At 37.0% G+C, this 23,664-nt stretch overlaps 1 protein-coding gene across 10 annotated transcripts in view; it reads right to left on the bottom strand.

The window, feature by feature from the left end:
• LOC148643949 (potassium channel subfamily T member 1-like) overlaps positions 1–23,664 on the bottom strand; it is a 126,626-nt gene that overhangs the window by 38,162 nt on the left and 64,800 nt on the right. For all 10 annotated transcript variants that reach the window (XM_088615215.1, XM_088615213.1, XM_088615211.1 and 7 more), the window contains 10 exons: positions 19,485–19,564; positions 11,170–11,269; positions 8,770–8,829; positions 7,718–7,766; positions 6,243–6,302; positions 5,862–5,936; positions 4,949–5,032; positions 2,831–2,925; positions 2,067–2,247; positions 671–835 (listed from right to left, as the gene is read on the bottom strand). In XM_088615215.1, coding sequence (XP_088471341.1) covers positions 671–835; positions 2,067–2,247; positions 2,831–2,925; positions 4,949–5,032; positions 5,862–5,936; positions 6,243–6,302; positions 7,718–7,766; positions 8,770–8,829; positions 11,170–11,269; positions 19,485–19,564 — 949 coding nt within the window. The remainder of the gene's footprint in view (positions 1–670; positions 836–2,066; positions 2,248–2,830; positions 2,926–4,948; positions 5,033–5,861; positions 5,937–6,242; positions 6,303–7,717; positions 7,767–8,769; positions 8,830–11,169; positions 11,270–19,484; positions 19,565–23,664) is intronic.

Genomic DNA, 23,664 nt, shown 5'->3' with positions numbered 1-23,664 from the left:
CGACCTGTCGGTGGAATTTAGCATTTCCAAAGTAGTTCATAAAATTAAATCAAGTTGAAAACTAATGCTTCAAATAAGATAAGTTAGAGAAACCCAAAAGACACAATCTGTATCTCTGCACTTAGCAGTTCCTGTGTATTTTATTCAAGATCACCAGGAAAGTTGTTTGTGAACAAAGCCATAGTAGTACAATTCTCCTGGTCTTATGGCAAGAAAAAAAAAACAGTTTAAAAAATGGTTGATTGCACACTTAAAAATTCCATTTGTGCACTTGGACAGGTGATAATTTCATTTTAAGCCTCAGCTCATCTGATCAAGAACATTTTATTTTAAAGAGACTGATTTTTTTAACAGCTGAAATAAATTAATAACAAACTACTGTACAATTCCACAGACATTTCAATTAAACACATTTAAGATAACACATTATGTACAATAATAATGACCTATAAATTATCTAATTTAAATAATTTATTCTACAGTATGTAGACCACAGAATAACGTTTTTCTAATGCCAGAATATGCCAAAGTTACAGATTTCACCAAACTGTTCATAAAGAAAAAAATGTACTTGTTGATCAGTACATTCAACTTCACTCCTTTTCTGCTGTTTGCTAAAGGATGACGATACGAAAAGAAGGAATTTTTCAATTTGCCACTGCATTCTTACCTGAAGCCGTGGATGTGCATAAAATTCATTGAGGAAATCCATCAGAAGGTCGATTTTCAGAGAGCTGACGCACAGGACCACGTGTTTCTCCGTCTGAGCTCGGTGACGGCTATAATTACCACCCGATTTCTGCCTCTCCATCCACAAGTACACCAGCTCTTCAAACTGCAAGATCAGAGTGTGGCTCCATCATCCAACACATTGCAAAACTACTGACAGGTGGAGAGAAGTCAGTGCCGTTTCATTTTTAAAGAAAAGCATACTTTCACAGTCTGGTTAAAATGGAAGAAATGACATAGAATCATGGGGAAAAATTGAGAAAAAAGCACATTTAAACTACATTTTCCACCATTCCTCCTGCAGCACACTCTCAATCATTTGGGGGGGAAAACAGTCTGTTAAAGAATGAATTAAGAAATGTATAGCTTTTACAGCATGACCTTGTATATCAGTTCCACAAACCTCTGAATCTTTCTTTGACTTGCCTATGGTAATTTCAGAATAGCGATGTTAAATACTAAAAAAGCCCCCAAGCAGCAGCTGTGATTTTCCTACATCTTTTAATTAGCCATTTAGAAATAGCTCTTCTTTCATACAGACTGTTATACCGTATCTTGGTAATAGACTCTGTCAAGGCTTCCTAATAAAAAAGAACTACAGGGCTTCATCTTCTTCTTCTACAGCCCCAGTAAATCCATTCAGCAAATCTCTAAGTGCCATGAGGCTAAAAAACTCACAAATCCTACTTACAAACTGCCATACAGAAAAGAAGCAGCCGACCACAATTTAGGAAATCTCGCTTCATTTAAAAAAATACCCAATACTTTTTGGCTTCCTAATCCCTGTCAAAAGAAGAGTGGAATCCTTTTTTTAATTATGATTTGTAAAGCTTAGTGGGTAAATTAATCTGTTATATCTGACAACATTCAAGTCCCATCTACCTGTTATAATCTGAGTCAAATATGTTTGAATTGGCTTCATTATTCTTGCTCTCCTCCCCACTGATAGCTGATGTGTGGTGAGCGTTCTGGCGCACTATGGCTGCCGTCGCATCATCCAGGTGGGGCTGCACATTGGTGGTGGTGGAGGGGTGTCCCCATTACCTGTAAAGCGCTTTGAGTGGAGTGTCCAGAAAAGCGCTATATAAGTGTAAGCAATTATTATTATTATTATGTTGCTTATTCTGAAATCCCTTTACCGACCATTGATAATACACACTTTTGACATTTCTATGGCTTGAAAGTTTCCAGTTTGGCGTTGACCAGGCGTTGTGATGCAAAATAGCAAAACAACTGTTGGCACAAATTTCAGCAGGGATAAAGTCAGCCATCCAATTCCACAGGAAAACAAAATGCTCAAACTCTGAGCCAGCTTAGACAGAACACTGCTCTCCCACCTGTAGTGGCAGCACTACGAGAGCCACGCAGATCATGATGACAACAAGCAGCTGGGAGGGCCAGATCCGCGGAGTAACGTCGCCATAGCCCACAGTAGAGAACGTGACGATGCAGAAATAGAACGAGTTGAACAGAGAAAGGTTTTTCCCAGCTCTTTCCAGATGCTGGATCCCACATGTCCTGAAGATGAAAAAAAAAAATCTTCTTCTTTTGTGTTATGTCTCAGGGAGCACCTGCACATAATACCAAATACATCATAGCTGGTTTCAGTCATGCGCATCTCTCAGTGTTTGCTAGCACCCTGCTGGCTCAACGTGAGTTCCTGCTCAAAACTAAAATAGAAAATGATTTGTGACAGGTTTTGATGGATGATGCGGGAGACTGCTGTTCTTTAATTTGATTCTCATATAAGTCAGATATTGCTTTAGACATCAGTTTTTATACAATGCCATAAGCTAAGCTGAAAACATTCCTATTTAACAACTGGTGATTAAACACCAAGATTTTAAGTTTCAAAATGTACATTATCCCTAGAGTTCAGTGCAAACACAACCTCCTGTTCTTTTTATGGTATTTCTGGACATACTGTACACAAGGAGAAAAAATGAATTTTGATTCTGCGACAAGGAGAAAATCAAATACTGTACGTAATCCTCATGTCCTTAAGCACTCATCATCAGTGGATGAACAAAGCTTTGTATTGTATTGGAATTCTGTCCCGACTCTACGTACAGAACTGCAGAGGGAATGGAAGTAAGCTTACCCTGTAAACACCAGGCAGAGCAGCGTGCAGATGAGAATAAGGACCTGATTAAACATGGCAGACTGTGTCCTCTGAATGGCTCTGTGCAAATCGTTCTGAAATAACAATGTGTTGATAAATGATAAATGAGCACCAGGATGTTGTGAAATCCCCAACTTTAGACGGGCACATTTTTATCTGATATATACTGAGAGGCATTTAAAGTGCAACAAATGCTATTGGTTCCGATATGCCTTTGTCGCACCTCCAATTGCTCTCAGTATATACGTGGATTTTCACCTGTCCAATACTTATTGTACTCCATGAAAAAAAAAAATGTAGATTTGAAATAGATCTAAGTTTGGGTTAAGGTCATCACAATCCAGTGGCTTACAGAGCCAGATCTTCAGGGTTTTGTAATGGTCCACAGGCTGAGAACACAGGACTCTCTACTGGATGGGAAACAGGCAGGAGTCCAAGACAGATAAACCCACAGTGATGTAGGACCCATCTACAGGGTCTACTGGAGCAAGAAGGCAAAGGCATCTTGTTAAGGACCTCAAAGATTTTCAGCATGTGGACAGAGCCCTAACCGCAACTCCATGCTGCACAAATTACATCAATTTTTTCAACTGCTTTATCCAGTACAGGGTGATGGGGGAAGTTGGGGCCTAACCTGACCAGCAATGGGGGGCCAGTCCATTGCAGGGCACACATGGACACAAACATGTACTTAAAGCAGGGACAATTTTCCCAGAAGCCTATCAGTACGTATATATTTGGAGTACAGGAGGAAACCGGAAAACCCAGAGGAAATTGATGCAAACACGGGGAGGTTATACAAACGCCTTAGCACTGAGAGGCAGCAAAGTTAAACACTGTGCCATCATGCTGCCCCACTAAATACACATTTGACAAAATCAAGGCAATCACTGACAAGGCAACGCTGTAGAACTGAAGGCCTGATCTAATTTACAAAGCTTTTCATATTGCCTGACTGAATAAATTAACCAGCAGGCATACAGTCTGATGTAAGAACTGGAGTACACTGATATTTAATTTATCTGTCCTGTCTTATCCTGTTGTGGCTCTTCTTGGTGACTCTGTTGTGGTTGCAGCTGAGATTATCATCTGCCGAATTTGCTGCACACTGCGGCACAACCTGGTCCTGTGAATCAATTCCTTACAGCTGCACGTGAGGAGAGGAAATGAGGTGGGAAATCACACAGCTGTCATGGAATACTCTTAATAGGATATGCAAAAGGAAAGAAAAATTCAAGGATCATTCAGGTCCCATACTGTATATGACTGCTTGAGGTGGTTCAACCAGCATGCATGAACTATAATTTTATCTATGACAAAGGAAGCTGTGTTATTATTGCCTGAAAGCCTAATCGCAAAAGCAGAAGGACTAAACTTAAACAAAGAAATAATGGGTTCTGTAACTCCTAAAATATGAGTAATTACAACCAACAGATTTAGGAAAACCACATATACTATAGTCTGTTCAGTCCAGTTTTTTGTCAAGTGGTTTGCCTTCAGACATCCATGGCTACGCCAAAGAATTTTGGAAAACTCAAAGATATGAAAAATTAATAAAGTATTGCTTATACAGGAGCTATATTTGTTACTGTTGCAGAGTAACCAAAATGTGGTGCTGCATGTTTGGTCCACAGTATAAGACTGTTCATATGGGAATGTCGTGGGCAAGAATGAAGTTTTTAAAGTTTGATGGATAAAAAAGGCAAATATGGAGCTCATTAATTCCTGCTGGGATAAGGTGAATTTGCCCTTCTAGGCAAACACAGCTTAAACATTGAAATATGTTTTGCTTATAATATTAATAATAATATGTTTGGGCCAATGATGTGTGTTTGGGAAGGGAGGGGGTCTGTCACAAAACCTTTATATTTATGTAAGAGTGGTTGAGTCCAACTCTACAAGCTATATACTGTAAGTTCTGATTTTCCATTCATCTGGCAAGAGTCAGAGATATATTTAAAAAAGATTAGTTTTTTAAAGTAGTTAAAAAAAGCCAGTTACCCCAAAATATTATTCACACACTAATGTGAACATGTTTCGATAAAAGTTCAGTTGTGTCTTTTTTCCACGTACAGCTTAGAAAACAAACCAACTTACTATCATGTTCTCCAGTGCACATTTGGCCAGCCAGCAGTTCAAAAACACTGGAATAAAGATGTTCCTCAATGGAGGCCAGAATATCTGAAAAAAAAAGAGATGTACAGTATACTTTTTAATGTGTAAAAGCAATATTTTACACTGCATGTGTTTGTAATTCTTATGTAAAATGAGTACCACTGTTTATGATATGTATTTATAAACCCCAAAATTATCTATTGTTACAGTACATATAAGCCACAGGTAATTTTTCTCTTCAAACACAGAAACACTGCACTTAATAATAGCATTGCTCTAGTTTCTTTACTCGATATTCTTTCTATTATACTTTAGAATGTGTTCAAGTCACATTCCTTGTAATGTTAAAAAAAATTGCTGTTCTGATAAACCTTGGAGCTCTTTGGGCCAAAAGATCTATGCATGTAAATTACTTGCTGCTGTACTTGGTGAAATTTATGTACTGTACATCATATAAGGCCTCTATATGCCATATAAGGCATCCTGTATATTTGGCCTCTGTAAGGAAATGCAGGAGCTGGAGGTGATCTACTAACTGAACGCTGCAAGTAACAGGCTAGTATCATGTAGTATCAAAGCTGCCAAATTTATTATTTGCATAAACTGGTAAACAATAGTCCTAATCACAATAAAACTATACATGACATCTCACATATTGTAGTTCATGTTCATAGGAGTTGTATACAACTCTCCATTCTCCACTACTTTGAATGCTCGGTTGTTTTGACTTTCAAAACCAATGGACATTAACAGTTTATGTTAATGATAACCTCTCATTTAGGAGGTCTTCTTGTGCTCTCCTCATGCAGACAGAACAGAACAACAAGACAGTCGGCAACCTGCTTTCCAACCTGCCTGAGACACTCATACACAGAATGGCGGCACATTCACTTACTGTAATTATAAAAGGGACAGTGTTGATCATCTCTAAAATGAAGGATATTTGAAAGATCTGCTCCCAAATGTTTCCCTTTAAAAACAAATAAATATAGTTATATTGGCTTAACAAGACTTATCATTTGTGGTTCGTTTTCAGGATTTTTTCCAGTGCCTGGCTAGCATACACAACACAAACTTGTCTGACCTCACAATTACACAGATATTAGCAATAAGCTTTACACAAAATAAAGTAAATAAAATCTACCATAGCAATCAACGCAAAACATATTATAATCACATATACAGTACACAGCTTTAGATTTTCAATTAACTTAAATACAACATACACAATGAAATCATTCAGTAACCTATAAAATTAAAAGCTTAGAAGCCTTACCTTATAGCTTAGATATGTGAGAAGCATAGCCTCTAAAAAACTTATTAAGGCAACGATAACCTAGGATATGACAAGGACAAGTAGGATATAATATTAAAAATAAGACTGAAGAGACATGCCTCATCAAAAACTCAATTGGTCTTAAGAAAGGATACCCAATCAAAGAAACTTCAAAAGATAATTTAAAAGTTTTACTGGTAGAAGAAAATGATTTCCCGAGGATCAGGGGAATTTGCTACTTCTCTCTACTTCTTAAGCCCTTTAATCCTCGAAATCGATTCATGAATAAAACCATACAAAAATTACAAATACAACCTCTGCATAATACACAGTTATTGAGCCACAGTTAATGTTCAAAATATATATTTTTTAAGTTTATAAAAGGTCATGTAAAATCTTTGTAGAGACATTAGCTTTCTTTAGTATAAAGACAGTGTGCATATTTAATTGCAATAATAACTCACAGTACCCTTCTTTTCAAGTTCTAGAAGACAAGAACCTCGATAGAGATATGACTTATTACTGAAGTAAACTAAGTTGGCAAACTCATTTTCTCATTTCATATCTCATGTTATAAAATATGCACTAATTACAAGGCAACTTGTCATTCACATTAATACATAATGCATGCCCATATAAATCCTGGCAGATGCACATTGCTGAGAACCTACAACATTTAGCATAATGTAACTGATCTTTCATTTAATTGACCTTCTCAGCAGAAAGGACTTCAGTTCTAACTTATGTTATTCACAAAATATTTACTGCAGCTTTTCATTAACCTCCTTCCTTTTTAATTTGGCTGGCTGCCTTTGTCAATGAAATATTAAACTGGAGAATGTTTCAGAATGAATGCTTACGTCTCAGGAAGCAGTTACTGGCAATGAAGCTCATTGATTTATTTACCTCTTCATTTTCAACCTAAGAGAAGGCTTCTACACTGATGTTGATACTGTATGTCTCCTCTCTCCAAAATTAAAAGTACATGAAGGTATATGCATATGAAAAGGAAGATGTGGAGATTAATTCCACTCTGAAATGCAAAAATAAAGTAGAAAAACACAATGTTTGGGTTGTGGAGCCTCTTCAGGAGTGTGGGGGAAAGAGAGAGAGAGATGAATGTGGGGCCGAAGGGTGGGTAAGATGAACGTTTTTATTTTTTTATTCATTAACTGGCAGCCAGCACACTGACACTCAAACCCTTTTCTCTATATAATATACTGTATACATGTATCATATGACTAATGTTTTGTCGGGCTGGCTTCTGTATATTCTGGTCACAAGCACATATTCTTAAATGTAATCAAATAAATAATTTGATTTGGCTTGGGAAGAATTCATTACTGAAGATTAATAGGATGCCTACAATACATATACATGGATTGATTGTCATAAAATGAATATGCCCTTTTGTATTTAGGCCAGTCTTAATGCTTCAATTAGTCTAACCTTTATTTATCTTATTTATCACTCACCTGTATTGCCCACACTGGCACTCTTCTGTTGACCCAGAATATGACATGCCTGTAAGAAAAAGTAACTGCAGTGTCTGCGATTTCGTACATCTCTAACTCAAGATAAGATGAATACTGTAAGATAAGCCCAGCTAAAATTAATTACAACAGTTCAGTTTGTACAGTACCTAAGTACACACACATCTTGGGAGTACTTTTGAAGGGATTAACACATACTGAGTGAAACAATTATCCGTGTTAAAGTAGTGTCAGGTGTCAAATTTGTTCAGTTTTATATTTCAATATCAACACAAGCTTCTCATCACAACTTTATTCTGTTCTGTGGGGATTATGATTTGTAAACATAGAAAACAAACCATGAGAAAAAAAAGTTTTTTTATTACTTTGACTTAAAGAGAGAGGGCACATAGCTTAACTGCATATAAGAAAGAAGAAAGCGTATTAGTGCTAAAAGTGTAGACATAACAGGAAAGATAGCATTATCTTTGTGGTTACACCTCATTTAAAGGTAAACCTCAGAAAGGGTCTGGCACTACCCCGTCTACAGTGATGGGAACAAAATTGCTTCAAAATCTACTTCAGCATAACCCAAAAAGAAGTGCTGAAAGTCAAAATCAGATCCCAGACAACCAATCAATGCAGGTGTAACCCATCACAGGGAATCATGCAAAAAAGTGGCCGAACCATGGTTTGTAAAATGCAGAAAGTGTGCCAAAAATACAGCCATTGACTGATGTGAAAACTGGTGAGGAATATTCCAAAGAAAGTGGGAACAGAGGCAGTATTGTTTTCTTGGAAAAATGGAAAGCAGACAAATGACCTCTTGTTGAAATATATATATATACATATACATTTTCTAGGAGATTTGTCACCCAAGATTTTCCTATGTTTTCTAATTTTCTTGCCTGATTTGGCCATTATTACTGAATCACAGGAAATATACTGACACTATTTCCATCTATTTATATTCCAGAGCAATATTTATTGGCTTTCATTTATCACACATCTTTGATATACAAACGGCATTCACCAGTATGAAGAAATTGTCTTACCAGTTGATTTCTTGTGAACCTTCAGTGCTATTTGGGCTGTGGCAATTCTCATTAACATTACTAAGGAAGAAAAAAAACAAAATCATTCTGAGAATAATGTTATGGTCCTTACACACACCCCAGAGAGAATAAGCAACATAATTAAGTGTGGTTTCTATGCCAACCAAAAGAGGCATTTCTGTTGTTGGCAGCTTGTGAAATCTGAACATCTTGTAACCTTCTTATTGTACTTTCTCTAAGTACAAGTATTGTACAGTACATCTCTGGATGCTATGTTGTCTTCTAAAACCACATTGTTTGTCTTTTTGAGGTCAAATGCTCAGAAAAACCTTTATAAAAATTAATGCTACAGCAAAGGTCAATAACTCCTTTACTACACATGTTCAGAAATAATTTTAACACATCACGTCAACAGACTTTGCTAAATTAATGCCCACTCCCAGTCCTACAATCAAAATGGAAATGAAATAAGAAGCCCCAACAGAACAGTATTGCACTACCATTGCTGCAGAATTCTGCATCTAACTCAAAGGCTTTAGATTGGCCTTACCACATTTTGGGAGTGCTACTGGATTACAATTAGCAATGACGGAACATTAATTGGTATTATCTTGAATTTCTATTACATTTAACCTTTTGTGTGGATAAAGCTTTAGTTTTCTTCACAGTACATTCTAGCTGTATGATCATTGCTGCATACTTTGAGCTTTCAATATTTATCTACATAAAAGGACCAAACATGCTTGGTTTCATTGCAATTACTGCATTACAGCACCAGTGGACACAGAATATTAATTATTTCCAAGTTGTCTCACTCTTGAAGTCATTTCAGGTCCTTCTCCAGCATTGTTGTCATAAGGACACTTCATATTGGTTTGAACAGCTGCTTGTATCAACAGGAACCACATTGTCCTAGTTTTTGTAGGTACCGTAGCAGCACATTTCACAGTTCTATTAGAAATGTCAGACAGCAAAGCAATAATGTCTACACAGTTAGGATTTCCAGCAGGGTCAGTTTCTGAGTTGCTTAACCAATAAAGACACTGGCTCCACTGGCTGAGCTCTGTGATCTCTGTGCTCTGTGATTTAGTGGAGCATAATTCCTCAAGAATCCAAGCATCCAACTTTTTGTGAACCAGTTCATCCAATTTAGATGAGCCTATCCCAGCAGGCAACAGGCATAAGGCCATACCAGTGCTTCATAAGGCAATTCCTCAAGCAGTGGCACAGAATCAGTGCAGCCCTTCTAGGGCAGAGATTAGTCAGTGTGGGCTCTCTTAGGGTGACTTCCTGAGTGCCTGCAGGCTTGTGTTAATGTGAAAGAGGGATGCATCACTGCCACGCTTATAAAACATGACTGGCTTCTTGGATGAGAGGGTAGAAAGAATTTGTCTACACTTCTCCCTTCTTCACAGTGTGGGTACAGAGGATGTTGCTGTGATCTTAGATATAAAGACGCAATTCCAATCAGGTAATTCCAAATTGAGTAAATATATAATACAAAGTAACTGACAGGAGCAGGAGAAAAAAAGATTATCAATAAAGCATAAGTGAAACAGTATCGAAAACGGAAAAAGTCTTACAGGCCATAGCATGTAAAACCACTGGTGTTTACTTAAAAAAAAGGTTTTAGTAAAACAACGTTGCAAATTTCCTCCCTATGACTGCACATACAGTACTGCTAATTAGCAATTGGAAACTATGCTAATTAACTATTAGCATATGAAAACTGTATGTCCATGTAGCCATTACAGGTGATTTGCTGAAGGACCAGCAATAAGACTGCTAAATAGCCAAACTGCAGAACCTTCAGCAAATCACCCATAATGGCTACATGGACATACAGTTTTCATTGTATTCGGCATACTGCACTACTTCGACATAAAATATTGCATACACCCTGGACACACAGCAGCTCTATTTTTATTGAGCTCTGTCTGAGTTTATTTTACTCAATTTCTATCGCACTATTATGTATTATTATGTAACCTTATTTTGTAACTTAAATTGTATGATTTTAACCCCCCGGTGAGCCCGCAGAAAAGACATTTCATTGCCAGCAACTACTGCTGCACGCTGTATTGTTGTGCATTTGATAAATAAACTTTGATTGATTGACTGATTGGAGAAGTAAACCAATTATCACTGCAACGAACAACAAGAAATAGCAATTGATGCTATCACATCTGCAGTATGTCTACATATGCTCTATTAAGTTCAAGAAATAATATCAAAGTACAGATTATGCAAAAGTTCTTCTAGGTATACCCTAAAACTTTTTGAATGCCATGAATATTATTACTGAGTGATTTAAATCTGATAATAAATTGGCACAGTATAACATTTTCAGTTAAATGTCCAAACCACTGGTGATGTTTTCAAGAAAAAAATTCCCCTTACCATCCACTGATTTCTGCCGGGTGATCTAATAAAACTCGTATGATGTAGAGCAGACAGGTGAGCAGCTTTAGAGAGAAGTTGAATAGTCGAATTCTCAAACCTGAAACAGCGACAAACCCAGAGTCAGAGAAGCCTCAGACCTTCAGAAGGCCTCTGCCAGGGCCAGCTCAATTCCTCCACTTAAAGCTTAAAACCTTTGACTCTTATAGAGTCCACATTTCCTTGCACACATGTATAACCCTACATGAAATTTGATCTGACCATCAATGGCAGAAAAATGAATTTGCTGACAAATGCTGAGTTGTGAGAATAATCTCAGAGAATTTTGACAGATCAGATCAGAGACCTACTGTAATTGTGCTACTGTATGTTGGCGCAGTACTGCCAACATGTACTCAGAAAGATTGACCCTGACTGCTTTGGGATGATCAGGGAAAAGAAAATCAAAAGCCGGTCAATTATACATTTACATATTTCAATGTGACACAAATGGTCCATTTCCACTTCTTTGGATTTAAACCAATGAAACTTCTAAACCCCAAAAGAAGCTGTACTGTATTTGATGATGTTCCTTAAAGCAAATCTGACTACTCTGTAACCCCTTTCATTACCCCCAGAAACGTGGTGGTGAAAACAAAACAAACATAAAAAAAGAAAAATCAAGTAAGTTTTCCTCATTACAGTGGTCTACAGGTCTACAGTCCTGTTCTGTAAATCTTGTGCACAATTTCAGAAGGTAGGGAAATAGGGAAACAAAGCCAAGAATATACAAGAGATCACTTATATATAATCTAAGTTATTATTAGCATTCTCAACACGACAATATTAGACACCTATAGTGCACACAAAAATAAGCTTTCCTACAATTGAAATATATCTTTGTGGAAGGAAGACATTGCCCCATGAGAACATAGGATTTAACAGGAGCACCCAGGTTTATCAGCAGGAGTGTACTTTTGTACACTGACATTTGTAGTGACTTTAAATAAGAAGATTAAGACGTATTAATGTAGCTATACATGATACAATTGAAAAAATAAATTCAACAGATAGTGCACTCCTGAATTACATTAGGTTTTTAATGTACAGTACTCAAACATCTGTGCGTTCTCAACACCCATTTCTCCACTGGCTGCATTAAGACTTAATTTTTTAACCAAGTTCCCTAATAGTATGTTCTGTATGAACAAGCATTTTGGCATTAGTCTGTGAGGGTAATTTTAATTAATCTGTAAACTGGAATGAAGATGCAATAATAAGTGGAAGCCATATAAAAGTGTGGCTTAAGAAAGAGGAGCTAAAATAAATCAGTATGTTCTAATTGTTCTGTTACCCAACTGGGATCTAATCCAATTCCACTTAATTAAAAAAACCACTACTGAAAGTCTTTTTCTTACTTCAAGTTTATGAATCTGACAAAGTCACATTTTATAGATATAATAAAATGTAATTTTTATGACCCAAAGCTTATTTCTCTCACAAACAAAACCTTAATAAAACTAAGAACTGCAAAGGCACATTATGTACTAAACTAGCTGCTTAAATAGTGAAAACATTGCACAGTATATGGTAAATTAATAACTTCTTATACCAAACAATAAACCCTCATTGTTGATGGACATTATGTTAATATGGTAAAAATGATTTTGTGAAATCCCTAACCTAATAGCTTGTCCAATACTTTGTCATTGTATCCAGAAGATTGAGCTGATATACAGTAATAGTGCAAAGCATTATTGCATTAAGTGCATTATTATAACTTAGTAATTTAAACAAAATGGTCAATTTACAGTATACAGTGCAAACTTTGAGATATGTTAGAAAAAAGCCACACATACAGTATTTACTAAGCAGGATTAAAATTTAAGAAAGATTGCATATTTTGTGAGCCTATTGAGAAAAATTCAGGTTATCTAAAAATGAGAAGTGTTGATGACTTGAAAAGGTGAATCATTTTCATGAAATGATGCATGTTTCATTTGTGCACAGTCTTAGAAGATGAAGAGGTATGCAAGTAAATAAAACACAGAGGAATTAAATACTGGGAATGTTTTATGGTTTTGACCTCTTTGACTCAGTACAATGTGATTTAAAGGACAGCTTTCTTTTCCATTTCCAGATAACTGTGAAGCATTTATTCACAATTAGATCTTACATTAGAAAGGACAAAAAACTGAAAAAACACATACAACTCGTCACATGTGCCCTCAACTGTATTTTAAAGAGTTATAGCAGAAGGAGAAAAGATTTTTGGACTGGAACATGCTTGCCATAGAGTTTTTTTAATAGTTTGCTGGTTGTTTCCATTTCCAAAAGATGAGAAGATTTGCACTCAGAGTGCAAAAAGTACAGAAGGCGTGTAAATTCAGTAAATTCAAACTACCCCCACGTAAGTGCTAAATGTCCTTTGTCTTATTTTTCACTTGTTTCACACTTTTGCCGAGATTAACTTTTTCAACACGTTTCATGTTTTGGCAAACCTAAATACATGCTGACGCAGCCACCCACCTGAACTACTTTAGTATAAATTGTCCTTGTAACTTCTCTCTCTCAAGACTAATGCGTTCCTTTTAACTGTCTGTATAATACAATGTGCCCTTTGGATCAGGACTCCCCTGTGCTCTCTCTCGAATTTTCCTTCTCAGTTATGACTTTGTCGTGTTGATGCTATGGCAACAAATTTCGACTAGATGGAGCTCCGGACTCACTGAAGCATCACGCGGGCTCCAAACTAAAATCTGTATATTATTATTCATTAGTCACGATCATTAAAATTAAGTCATGTTTTGAAGTCTGGACAACCGCTTCAGAATGTTATTGCCTGATCTGAAATGAGTGCTGCTGCTTATCTATTTTTTCTCATTTTGCTCTGTGAATTATCCACCCACACACATCTGCAGGACATCTCACTTCTTTCTGGTTTGAAGTCGGACTCAATCTAAACAATGAGGTCTGCTCACCACTAAGGGGTTTTTATGTGAATTAGTGGCAACAGTTACAGTACATATGGGAAATGTACAGTAGGTGTGAATTACCTATTTGGTGCAGTAGATAAGTAAATTTTACACAGAAAACATACATTCAAACTGCTAAGTAGTACCCGTAGATCTAAAACCAAGTGAGCAGATCTGACAAATCTGGCATTTCATAAGGGAATTTTTGCTATTTTAATTTTAAACGTATCAATTATTGAAAAAATTCTGCTGGTTGTTTGACTGCTTTATTGCAGCTAGTTTTTCAGGATTCCAGGCAGCATACTACTGAAAAATAAGGTCTTGTCTTGGTTTGCCCTTCTTAAAATAATTTAATGTATTCATTTAATCTATGCTTCCTTCTTTTGGTCTCTGTGTGTCACAAATACAGTACATACATTCACATTACATCTAATACACTCTGTCTTGGTTTTTTAAAATTAAATCAAAGACTAAATCAAAGACCTTTTTTCTTTATGGATGTGTACAGAGGATCAAACAATGTCAATGAACAGACAAACCCAAGAATGAGTGACATAGATTTGATTGCCAAATGTGAAGGATCAGCTACTACACTGCATTGGCTGTTGATATATAGTTTATCATAAGTTAATGAGCAAGTGTTTGAAGATTCTGATCCATGATGAAAATTGCTAAATGACAAGTTTAGTTTCTTCTTATCCCACATTAACCCCAAAATTATACTATATTACTGTATATTAACCCCAAAATTGCTGGAACAGTAGAAACCTCTAGTGGAGACTTTAAATAAACTGTCTATACTCATACATATAGACATACAGAAGTCAGCATATACGGTATAACTAGTACTTAAGGGACAGTACAAACAGTGCTCCAAAAGTCTTAGACATACAGTATATACAAAATGCTGACTGCATATCATTTTATTTTACATGAAATATACAGCACCACTATCTCCGTGCTGTAAATATACTGTAACAACAATATATATTATTTGCTGGATCTGGCTAACAGAGTAATTGCTTCAAGTGTTCAAAGAAAGGTCAGAGCTAAGTGTAGCAGAGAAAACAGTCCAATCTCTGTAATCACTGCCGACAGGGCTAACACGGGTCCTTATATAGAAGACTAAGCCCTCTGCTTTTACTCACAGAATCTATTTTTTTAAAGATGTTCCTACTGTACCTATCTTCAAGAGCTGCACACAGAGGCCAGTGCACCATTTTCAATAGTGTTTTTTCTGCATGAACAGCACATTAAAACTGTCCTTATTTACACAGGAGTCATGCATCTTCTGTTCCCAAAGGCTACAGGACTTTTTCAATTTCATTACCTTGTGTGCTTCAAAGTCCTAAGGTGGTCCTTTTAGTCATGCATTTCTAAAGCAGTCAATCTTGTTGATTAACTTGCTTTCATGTTTTTAATCAATGAATTAAGTCTTTCTCCAGATTTTAAACATATTTCTTTAAAACCCTGCCATCCAGTTTGTTCTCTCTTTTTTCCTTGTAAAGCAGTTAAAGTCTTAAGACCCATGTCTCTGAAAGGGATAATGACAGCAAAGGAGACATCTAAAGAAAAAAAAAACCCTCGGGCCATTAATAAGTTGGCGTTATTTGGATTACTGATGCACACAGAGGAGGTCTTTCATTAGGATATTTCTCAGCTTGCATCTGACAGGTCAGCTTGAAGGCACAACCTCAGAAGCTGTGGTATTGTTTCATTTTTTATATTTTTCCCCAACAGCCATCTCATCCCAGACTAGCCCGGTTCCTATTGATTCCAAGATGCCCTGAGAGATTCTAGCTGAGATTGGATCTTTTATCATCCTTTTCCCTGAACAGCTTTGTGGGGCCCAAATTGTTATCATTGGGGGCTACAAATTAATTCAGGGGGGCTGAATAAGGTTGTCCATCCTGGAGGCCATCAGCTGGGTTTTGCTTAAAGGTTCTATCACATCAGGACACCTTTAACCGATATCAACAATGTGCATTGTACAGAAAATCAATTTTAAAAAGCACTTCAGCCAAACAGATGTGGTGAAAATAAATCCCATAAGATTTTTTGTTTTTTTGTGACTTTTCCCTGAGGCCTTCCTGAGAGCTACATGTTGTGTAAAGCAGCATGTATCTACCACACAATTTCACACATGTCCAACGTTACACATCACCTTGTTTTAATTTGAAAGCACTGATTTGCTATGCTTTACCGCACCCTGTTTATTGCATATTTACAGACTGGCCCCTTGACACAGGTCACCACATAGAATTTTAAATTATTCCACTTCAAAGCCTACATACAGTACCCAATTAAATTGTTATCATCCCTAAAGGAGCAATTTGAAGAGCTTATTTGTTTTGAGCTTATCAGCGTTTTTTAGAGCACAACAACAAAGCTTTTAAAAGTTGTCAGAGCTGATGGATTAAGCATACCATCATACCATAACTACAAGACTGAAAACATGACCCATCAGTTTGCCAAATGTCACAGCTGTACGACTTTCAGGTTTCAGCGACACTGTCTCTCTTCAGGCCTTGCCTTTACCTTAAAATGATCCCTCTCTCTCAAGATTATCCCACAGCAGGGCACGACAAGCATGACAGGTAATTTAGATTTTGACACAAAAAAGAGTTCTTTGGAACTTGGACCACATCCAAATAGTCCTGCCAGTATCCAGATTTCCTCCATTCTGCTCTCTTCACTGTGCTGACTTTTCCAAAAACTTTCCCAAGGCTCTTAGCGACAGCATATAAAGAGGTTGCTTTCATTTTTACCTACGTAAGTGGAAAAACAACACACAATACAGTAACTGCAGGCCCAAGGGGAGCAAAAAGGCATTATTATTTCAGGCCATTATAAATTATTTAGAAATAATACATTATACACAAATGAAACATGTACGGTGCCTATAAAAAGCATTCGCCGCCTTTGGACTTTTTCACATTTTATTGTGTTACAGCATGGAACCATGATGTATTTAACTGAGAATGTCTACCACTCGTCAACACAAAGTACTCTATAATGTCAAAGTGAAAAAAAAATCCAGACATTTTACTAAATTAATTAAAAATAAAAAAGCAGAAAAGAATTGAATACATAAGTATTCACCCTCCAAAGAGTTAATACTTGGTAAGACCACCTCTGGCAGCAATTACAGCTGTGAGTCTCTTTACGCAAGTCTCTATCAGCGTTGCACATCTTGACACTAGATTTTTTTCCCATTCTTCAGGGAAAATCAGGTTGGATGGGGACCGTTTGTGAACAGCAATTTTTAAGTAATTCCACAAATGTTCAGTTGGATTGAGGTCTGGACTGTGACTGGGCCACTCAAGGACATTAACCTTTTTTATTTTAAGCCACTCCAGTGTGGCTTTTGCTGTATGTTTCTGGTCATTGTCCTGTTGGAAGATGAGGCATCTTCCAAGTCCCAGTGCTCTTGCAGATTGTAGCACGTTTTCTTCCCTGAGTTTTCCGTACTTACGTCCATCCATTTTTCCTTCATTCTTTATGGGTATTCCAGTCCCTGCCACAGAGAAGCATCCCCAAAGCATGATGCTGCCACTACCATGCTTCACTGTAGGGATGGTGTTTTCAGTGTGATTAGGTTTGCGCCAAACATACTGTAGCGCTTAGCACTGAGGTCCCAAAATTCAATTTTGGTCTCATCAGACCTCCAAATTGGGCAAACTCCAGCCGAGATGTGATTTGAGTTTTTTTTAACAAAGGCTTTCTTCTTGCCACCCTTCTGTACAAGCCAGATTTATGAAGTGTGCGTGCTATTGTTGTCTCATGTACAGTTTCTCCCATCTCTGTCACGGAGGACTGCAACTCCTTTAGAGTTGCCGTAGGCCTCTTGGTGGCCTCCCTTACTACGGCTGTTCTTGCCCGGACACTCAGTTTTGGAGGACGGCCAGTTCTGAGCAAATTCACTGTTGTTCCATATTTTCTCACCTTTTTTATTGATGAACTTCACTGTGCTTCGAGGTATATTCAATGCCTTGGAAATTTTCTTATATCCTAGCCCTGACTGGCATTATTCCAAGAAACCTGGTCTCAGATCTGCTTGGAAGTTTCCTTGGTCTTCATGGTGTAGTGTTTCCTTGGAAAAGCACTAAGAGGGGAAGCTCCCAGACACAGGTGTATTTATTCTGAAATCATGTGAAACACCTCAACTGCACACAGGTGGACTCCAGTCAAGTAATTCTGTGACTTGGAGAAGAGACACAGCCATCGCTAAGGGAGGGGGGGGGGCATTAGGGGGCAGTGCCCCCCCCCCCATGTGGGCTAACGTGCCCCCCCAAAATAATTTTCTGAAAGAAATGTTTTAGTTTATTTTTTTTAGAAATATTGAAAAATATTTATGTAACTAATCTACCATTTCAATCAAATTTTCTTTTTCTGTCATGACGAATGAAAACACCCAGCATCATCTGTAGAGTCATGCATCTCAAACTAGACCTCAAACCAGGTCCCCCAGGTTAAAACCAAACATCCACCCATTCGAATTGCTCTGGTGATGGCCCTGAGAAGAGAGTTGGTTATTTCATAGGTAATTTAGGTGTGTCAAAGCAAGGGGGTGAATACTTATGCATTCAATTATTTTCTGTTTCTATTTTTAATTAATTTACTAAAATGGCTGCATTTTTTTCCCCACTTTGACAGTATAAAGTACATTGTGTTGATGAGTGGGAAACATTATCAGTTAAATACATCATGGTTCCTTGCTGTAACACCATAAAATGTGAAGAAGTCCAAGGGGGTGAATACTTTTTATAGGCACTGTACAGTATATGGGGATACTGTATATTTCTCCCAGTTAATGTATATATTAACTACCTGTCACACATTTTCATAAATTTATTCAGTATATACTGAGCACAGCTTTTTCAGTGGGGTAGATTGTTAGAGGCTGTTTGTTGCTGAAGTGTGATGATGTTAAACCTCTTAAATGGCTGTGATGCCCCTGTTTGGTATTATTTGGTGGGACTTGTTTTAACTATTAGCGGTACAATTATTAAAAGGGGGATCAGAACCCTCCTCAGCTTATCACAGTGCCGGTGTTTCCCAACCCATTTTATCATTTTGCCACTGCAAAAGGGACACGACACCCATCAAAAAGGGTAACATGAGTACAGCTTTACATGGTCACCACAGTATTACACCTATTTCTATCAATTCAGATATAACTTCACTGAGTGCAGAAAACTGCATCAGCTACAGTACCTCCGACATGATCAGTGGGTTATTAGCTTGTTTAATGAACCTCACTGAAAATGGGTCCTTCAGTTATTTCCATAAAGACGAGACGAGATCTATTATCGACATGCATGATTCACAGGACAACACAAAACAAGACCAGGTACTCACTCGATCTTTGGTTTTTAATAAAGAAAAGCTTCAGTCTCTCCTTGAAGGTGTTTTCATTCACATAAAATTCGACTTGCACTCTGAAAAACAAAAATCCAGAGGTGAGAAACAATCAGCACTTTTCTTCATTCACATTTCGTCCTCTGGGTGCAGGTTTTGGTGAATAGTAAGCTGGTGTTGAGAGGACATGGAGAAATCTACTCTAAAAATCAACCTCTGGGCTTTCATTGTCTTGACTCTACAAGTCAAATGACCTGTTAGTTTTGAAACTGCAAATTTAAAAGATTTGTTTCATTGTGGCTCCACATTTATTTGGCAATAGGACAAGCCATGCCTTATTGTTCTACCTTAAAGATTCAATTACCCTGATGCAGGTCACATTTAAGCAATTACAGAAGCATGCAATGGTAATAAAAATTGAATTAAAAGGATGATGTTTCCACCTACTCTTAGATCTTTAGAATTGCTGGTCTTCGGTCTTCTTCATTGCAATATAAACATTTGTAAAACAAAGAAGTGGCTATACAGTACTTCACTTACTTTACTTACATTACACAGTACTTCATCTGCATCCTCAGATGTAGTGGTTATATTTCATCATGTGATGTGTCTTCTAACCTACATTATGGCGACCATACTCAGTTTGCAAGTAAAAAACACAAAACTTGAATAATTCTGATGCCAGATAAGCTCTTCTTAAATTCATATATCTACTAAACTGCTTATTGCTTTCAGTGTCTCTTTGCACGTTTGGTTATGTTCGTAGTGTTGTACAGATTTGTGGACAAGTATTATTTTGGCATTAAATATCCATCTGCATTACTTAAAATATTAATAAAAAAGTATCTAGGTGGCATTGTGTACTTAAGCATGACAAAAACATTCATTTCAAAAGCAATTATAACAGTTTCAGGAGCATGTCATTCAAAACTCAAGCCTGAAAACTTCACATCTGAGTCATCTACAGCTGTTTCACCTATAAAATCATTTAACGATGATAAGATTAGATAAGATCACTTTATTGGCCATATAAAATTTCTTGCATTAGGGATTCATCTTTTTTGAACATTTGATAAGCAGTTTCAACTTATCTCAGAGCCCTTGTTAGGAGAATACATTGCTGAATTTCTTTTAAGATCATTTAGATTTTAGTTTGCTGTAGGTCTATATGCATATTGCAAAAAGGACACTTCAATGAAGAAATATTAGTGAAGTGCTCTTCTTCTGCTCTCTGTATTTCTAGGAAGAAATGCGTGGAGTGAATCTCTATATAGAGCTTTTTAAAGTACTGCTAACACATAATCATCCAAAATCCCAAAAGAGAGTGTTCTATTGCCATAATGTGACAACACTTTCACATACGTGTTATCAGCATTATTCCATGGAGATTCCTCCTGAATTCCTCAGACACAAACGTTTAATGAAATCATAATTTAAAATAAATTACTGTGCTGTATTACAAGTTTATATAAGTACTTTATCAAGTAGAATACAGACCTTTTTCTGTTCCAGTAGACATATTTAGCATTCACTCTTGCTTAAAGTTTATTTCAATTGATCTCCAGCTGCAGCTATAAATTCATGTAATAGCTCTTGCAAAAGTCAAATTGGTTGCCAATGATAAATGCTTCTCGAACTTCCCAAATGTGCATAACTCATTACCACAAGCCAGTCTATCATGAAGTACTAGCTAAATAGCATTCATGAGATGTCTGTCAGCACTATTCTACCATAACAACAAGCTTTTTGATGTCTAAAAATGCAACTTGAATATTTAAAAGTGCTAACTTTGCAGAGTACAGGAGATATGTACTGAGCAAGTCAATGGCTTTTATGTTCCAGTCTCCACAGATGTAACTTTGAACTTTATTAGATATTTAGTTTCCCATTTTGTGAGGTATTTCAATTTTTTAATGAGAAACATAAAAAGTGTGCATTTGCTTATTTTTAACACTCTCAAAGTTTTATGCTTGAGAACTGTTAACTATTAGTGACTTAAAGATATGGAAAAAGTATTTTTGTTTTGTCCATGTTATTACAAATGGAGCCATATTACTGCGATTTTATTTGGTTTGGATTGGTGATCATAAATCTTGAGTCTTAAGGGTTCTTTGGTGTCTTCAAATTAGAAATGCCAGACTGGAGAATAGGTAATTTAGTGCAACACCTTTTTTCAGTTCTCAATAACTCTAATGATTAATAATACATAGAAAACTTGTTGAAGACGGTGAAAACAGTTAAGAACAATTACATTATTTCAATGTTCCCCATTTAATAATGGGCTAAAGAAAAGTGTATAAGCACATGGACTGTAACACGCAGAGCGAAATATCTGTAGTACACCACCCAGCTCTGAAAGAGTCCCCATTTTTTCAGGGAAAATATTCTATAGGTTTTACATTCCCTTTTCAATTAGTACTTCAAATAATAGGTGATTTGATTACTTGTACAGTACATATTGAAATATTTTATTCAATTAAGCACTTAAGGTCAAACATGGAATGAAAAACAGGACCCTACCATACTTGAAATCTGAAATATAGTCTATAGGAGTATAGCAAACTCTGATTCCTTAAATGGCATGTACTTTATAAATAAGATTTTCTTACAAATTTGCAGAATTAGCACAATACATTATATATCCAGTGGTAAACAATTTACTGTACTACTGCATATACCAATGAAGGTGCTGTTGGTATAGTATATATACATATATATATATACACCTAAACTGTGATTAAGGACTAATTAATTTACGGAATAGTTATAGCAAAGTTATACAATGAAGTGGATCATAAATCCACAGGCTGAGTGGCACTGCTGTGGTGCACTGGGCTTGGAGCACCGGAACTCTGCAGGTTTCAGACGCAGCTTTTAAATGGTATAGAACCATGGTATAATTTACTTTAGCTCATTAAGGCAGCAATGGTAAAATCATTTAGGATTCGGGTGGCATGAAAACTGGAATACCCAGATCAGTGCTGCAAACCCCTGTCCTAGTATCACAATATACATAATTAAAACAACAAACGTTTTCTCCTTACTACACTGAGATACTGTACTTACAAAATTGGAAAACTTTCCTGAACAGGCAATTCCCAAAATACACACAAATAATTGGGCCATGTTCCCACTGAGCAGTCAAAATCAGCAGTTAATCTCCATCCATGATATGCTAAAAAGGCAGGAGAACCATGCAATTATCTTGATCCAGTGGGAGTCAGAATGCTTGTAAAGTCATAGCCCGCTTTGTGCTTCTTCACCTCCTACATAACAACCCCTGCAGCTGCATGTTTAATAGCACAGGAATCCTGCACTTTATATCAGCCTTTTATACAACTATTACCACGTGTCAGAAGAGCAGTGTCAGATGCAAACACAGAACTCACAGCTTTAGACACATATCTAGGGGGTCTCCGTACATCCCAATTCACACCCCTTTGATGATGAAGCAACACTAGACCAGAGCATTTTGAATGTATTTCTGCTGATGGTTTAGCAAAGGCAGGTACAACTTAATTCTGTTTTGCAGACATGCATCGTGGCAGAGCTTCCCCAGGAATTGTTGTGAGACTGTATAACAGAAAAACACAATGTTGAATAATGTACAGGAGCAGTGTGTCATGTTAACAGCTGAATTTTAATTTATTTTGTTTTACTCCTGTGCAGAGAAGAATCATTTTCATTTTTCAATGCGGACCCTGGGTACAGGTACTGTTAGTGTTGCTGCTTCACTCTTGGGATCCAGTGCCTTCTGCGCAGAGCTCACATTTTTTCTCAGTGTCCTTGTGGGTTTTCTTCAGGCTCTCCCCTTTACTCACCTTCCATAGACATGCTGGCTTGGCTAATAGGCATCACCTTATCTCCTTATACAGGTGTTTATAGGCCTTGCAATAGATAAGCATCCTGTGGGATGCAGGGTCCCATCTCACACCCCCTGTTTTGGGGTAACAGGGTCCCATCTCACACCCCCTGTTTTGGGGTAAGGCAGTATGACCATAGTTGTGACTCCCAACGTTGAAACATTCCAGCTCTTTCTTTGGTCAGTCCTGAATGTCAGAAATACCTCACTTCAGGGGTAAAGTGTCCAACATCTCCTGCACACAGATTTTTAGTCAGCCTCACCTGAACTGCTCATACTAGTTTATGACTAACTACTCAGTATAAGTAATCAGCATGC

Source organism: Lepisosteus platostomus, chromosome 21, assembly GCF_059453375.1.
Source record: "Lepisosteus platostomus isolate fLepPlt1 chromosome 21, fLepPlt1.hap1, whole genome shotgun sequence".
NCBI classification, from domain to species: Eukaryota; Metazoa; Chordata; class Actinopteri; order Semionotiformes; family Lepisosteidae; genus Lepisosteus; species Lepisosteus platostomus.
This window is presented reverse-complemented; position numbering and strand designations above follow the sequence as displayed.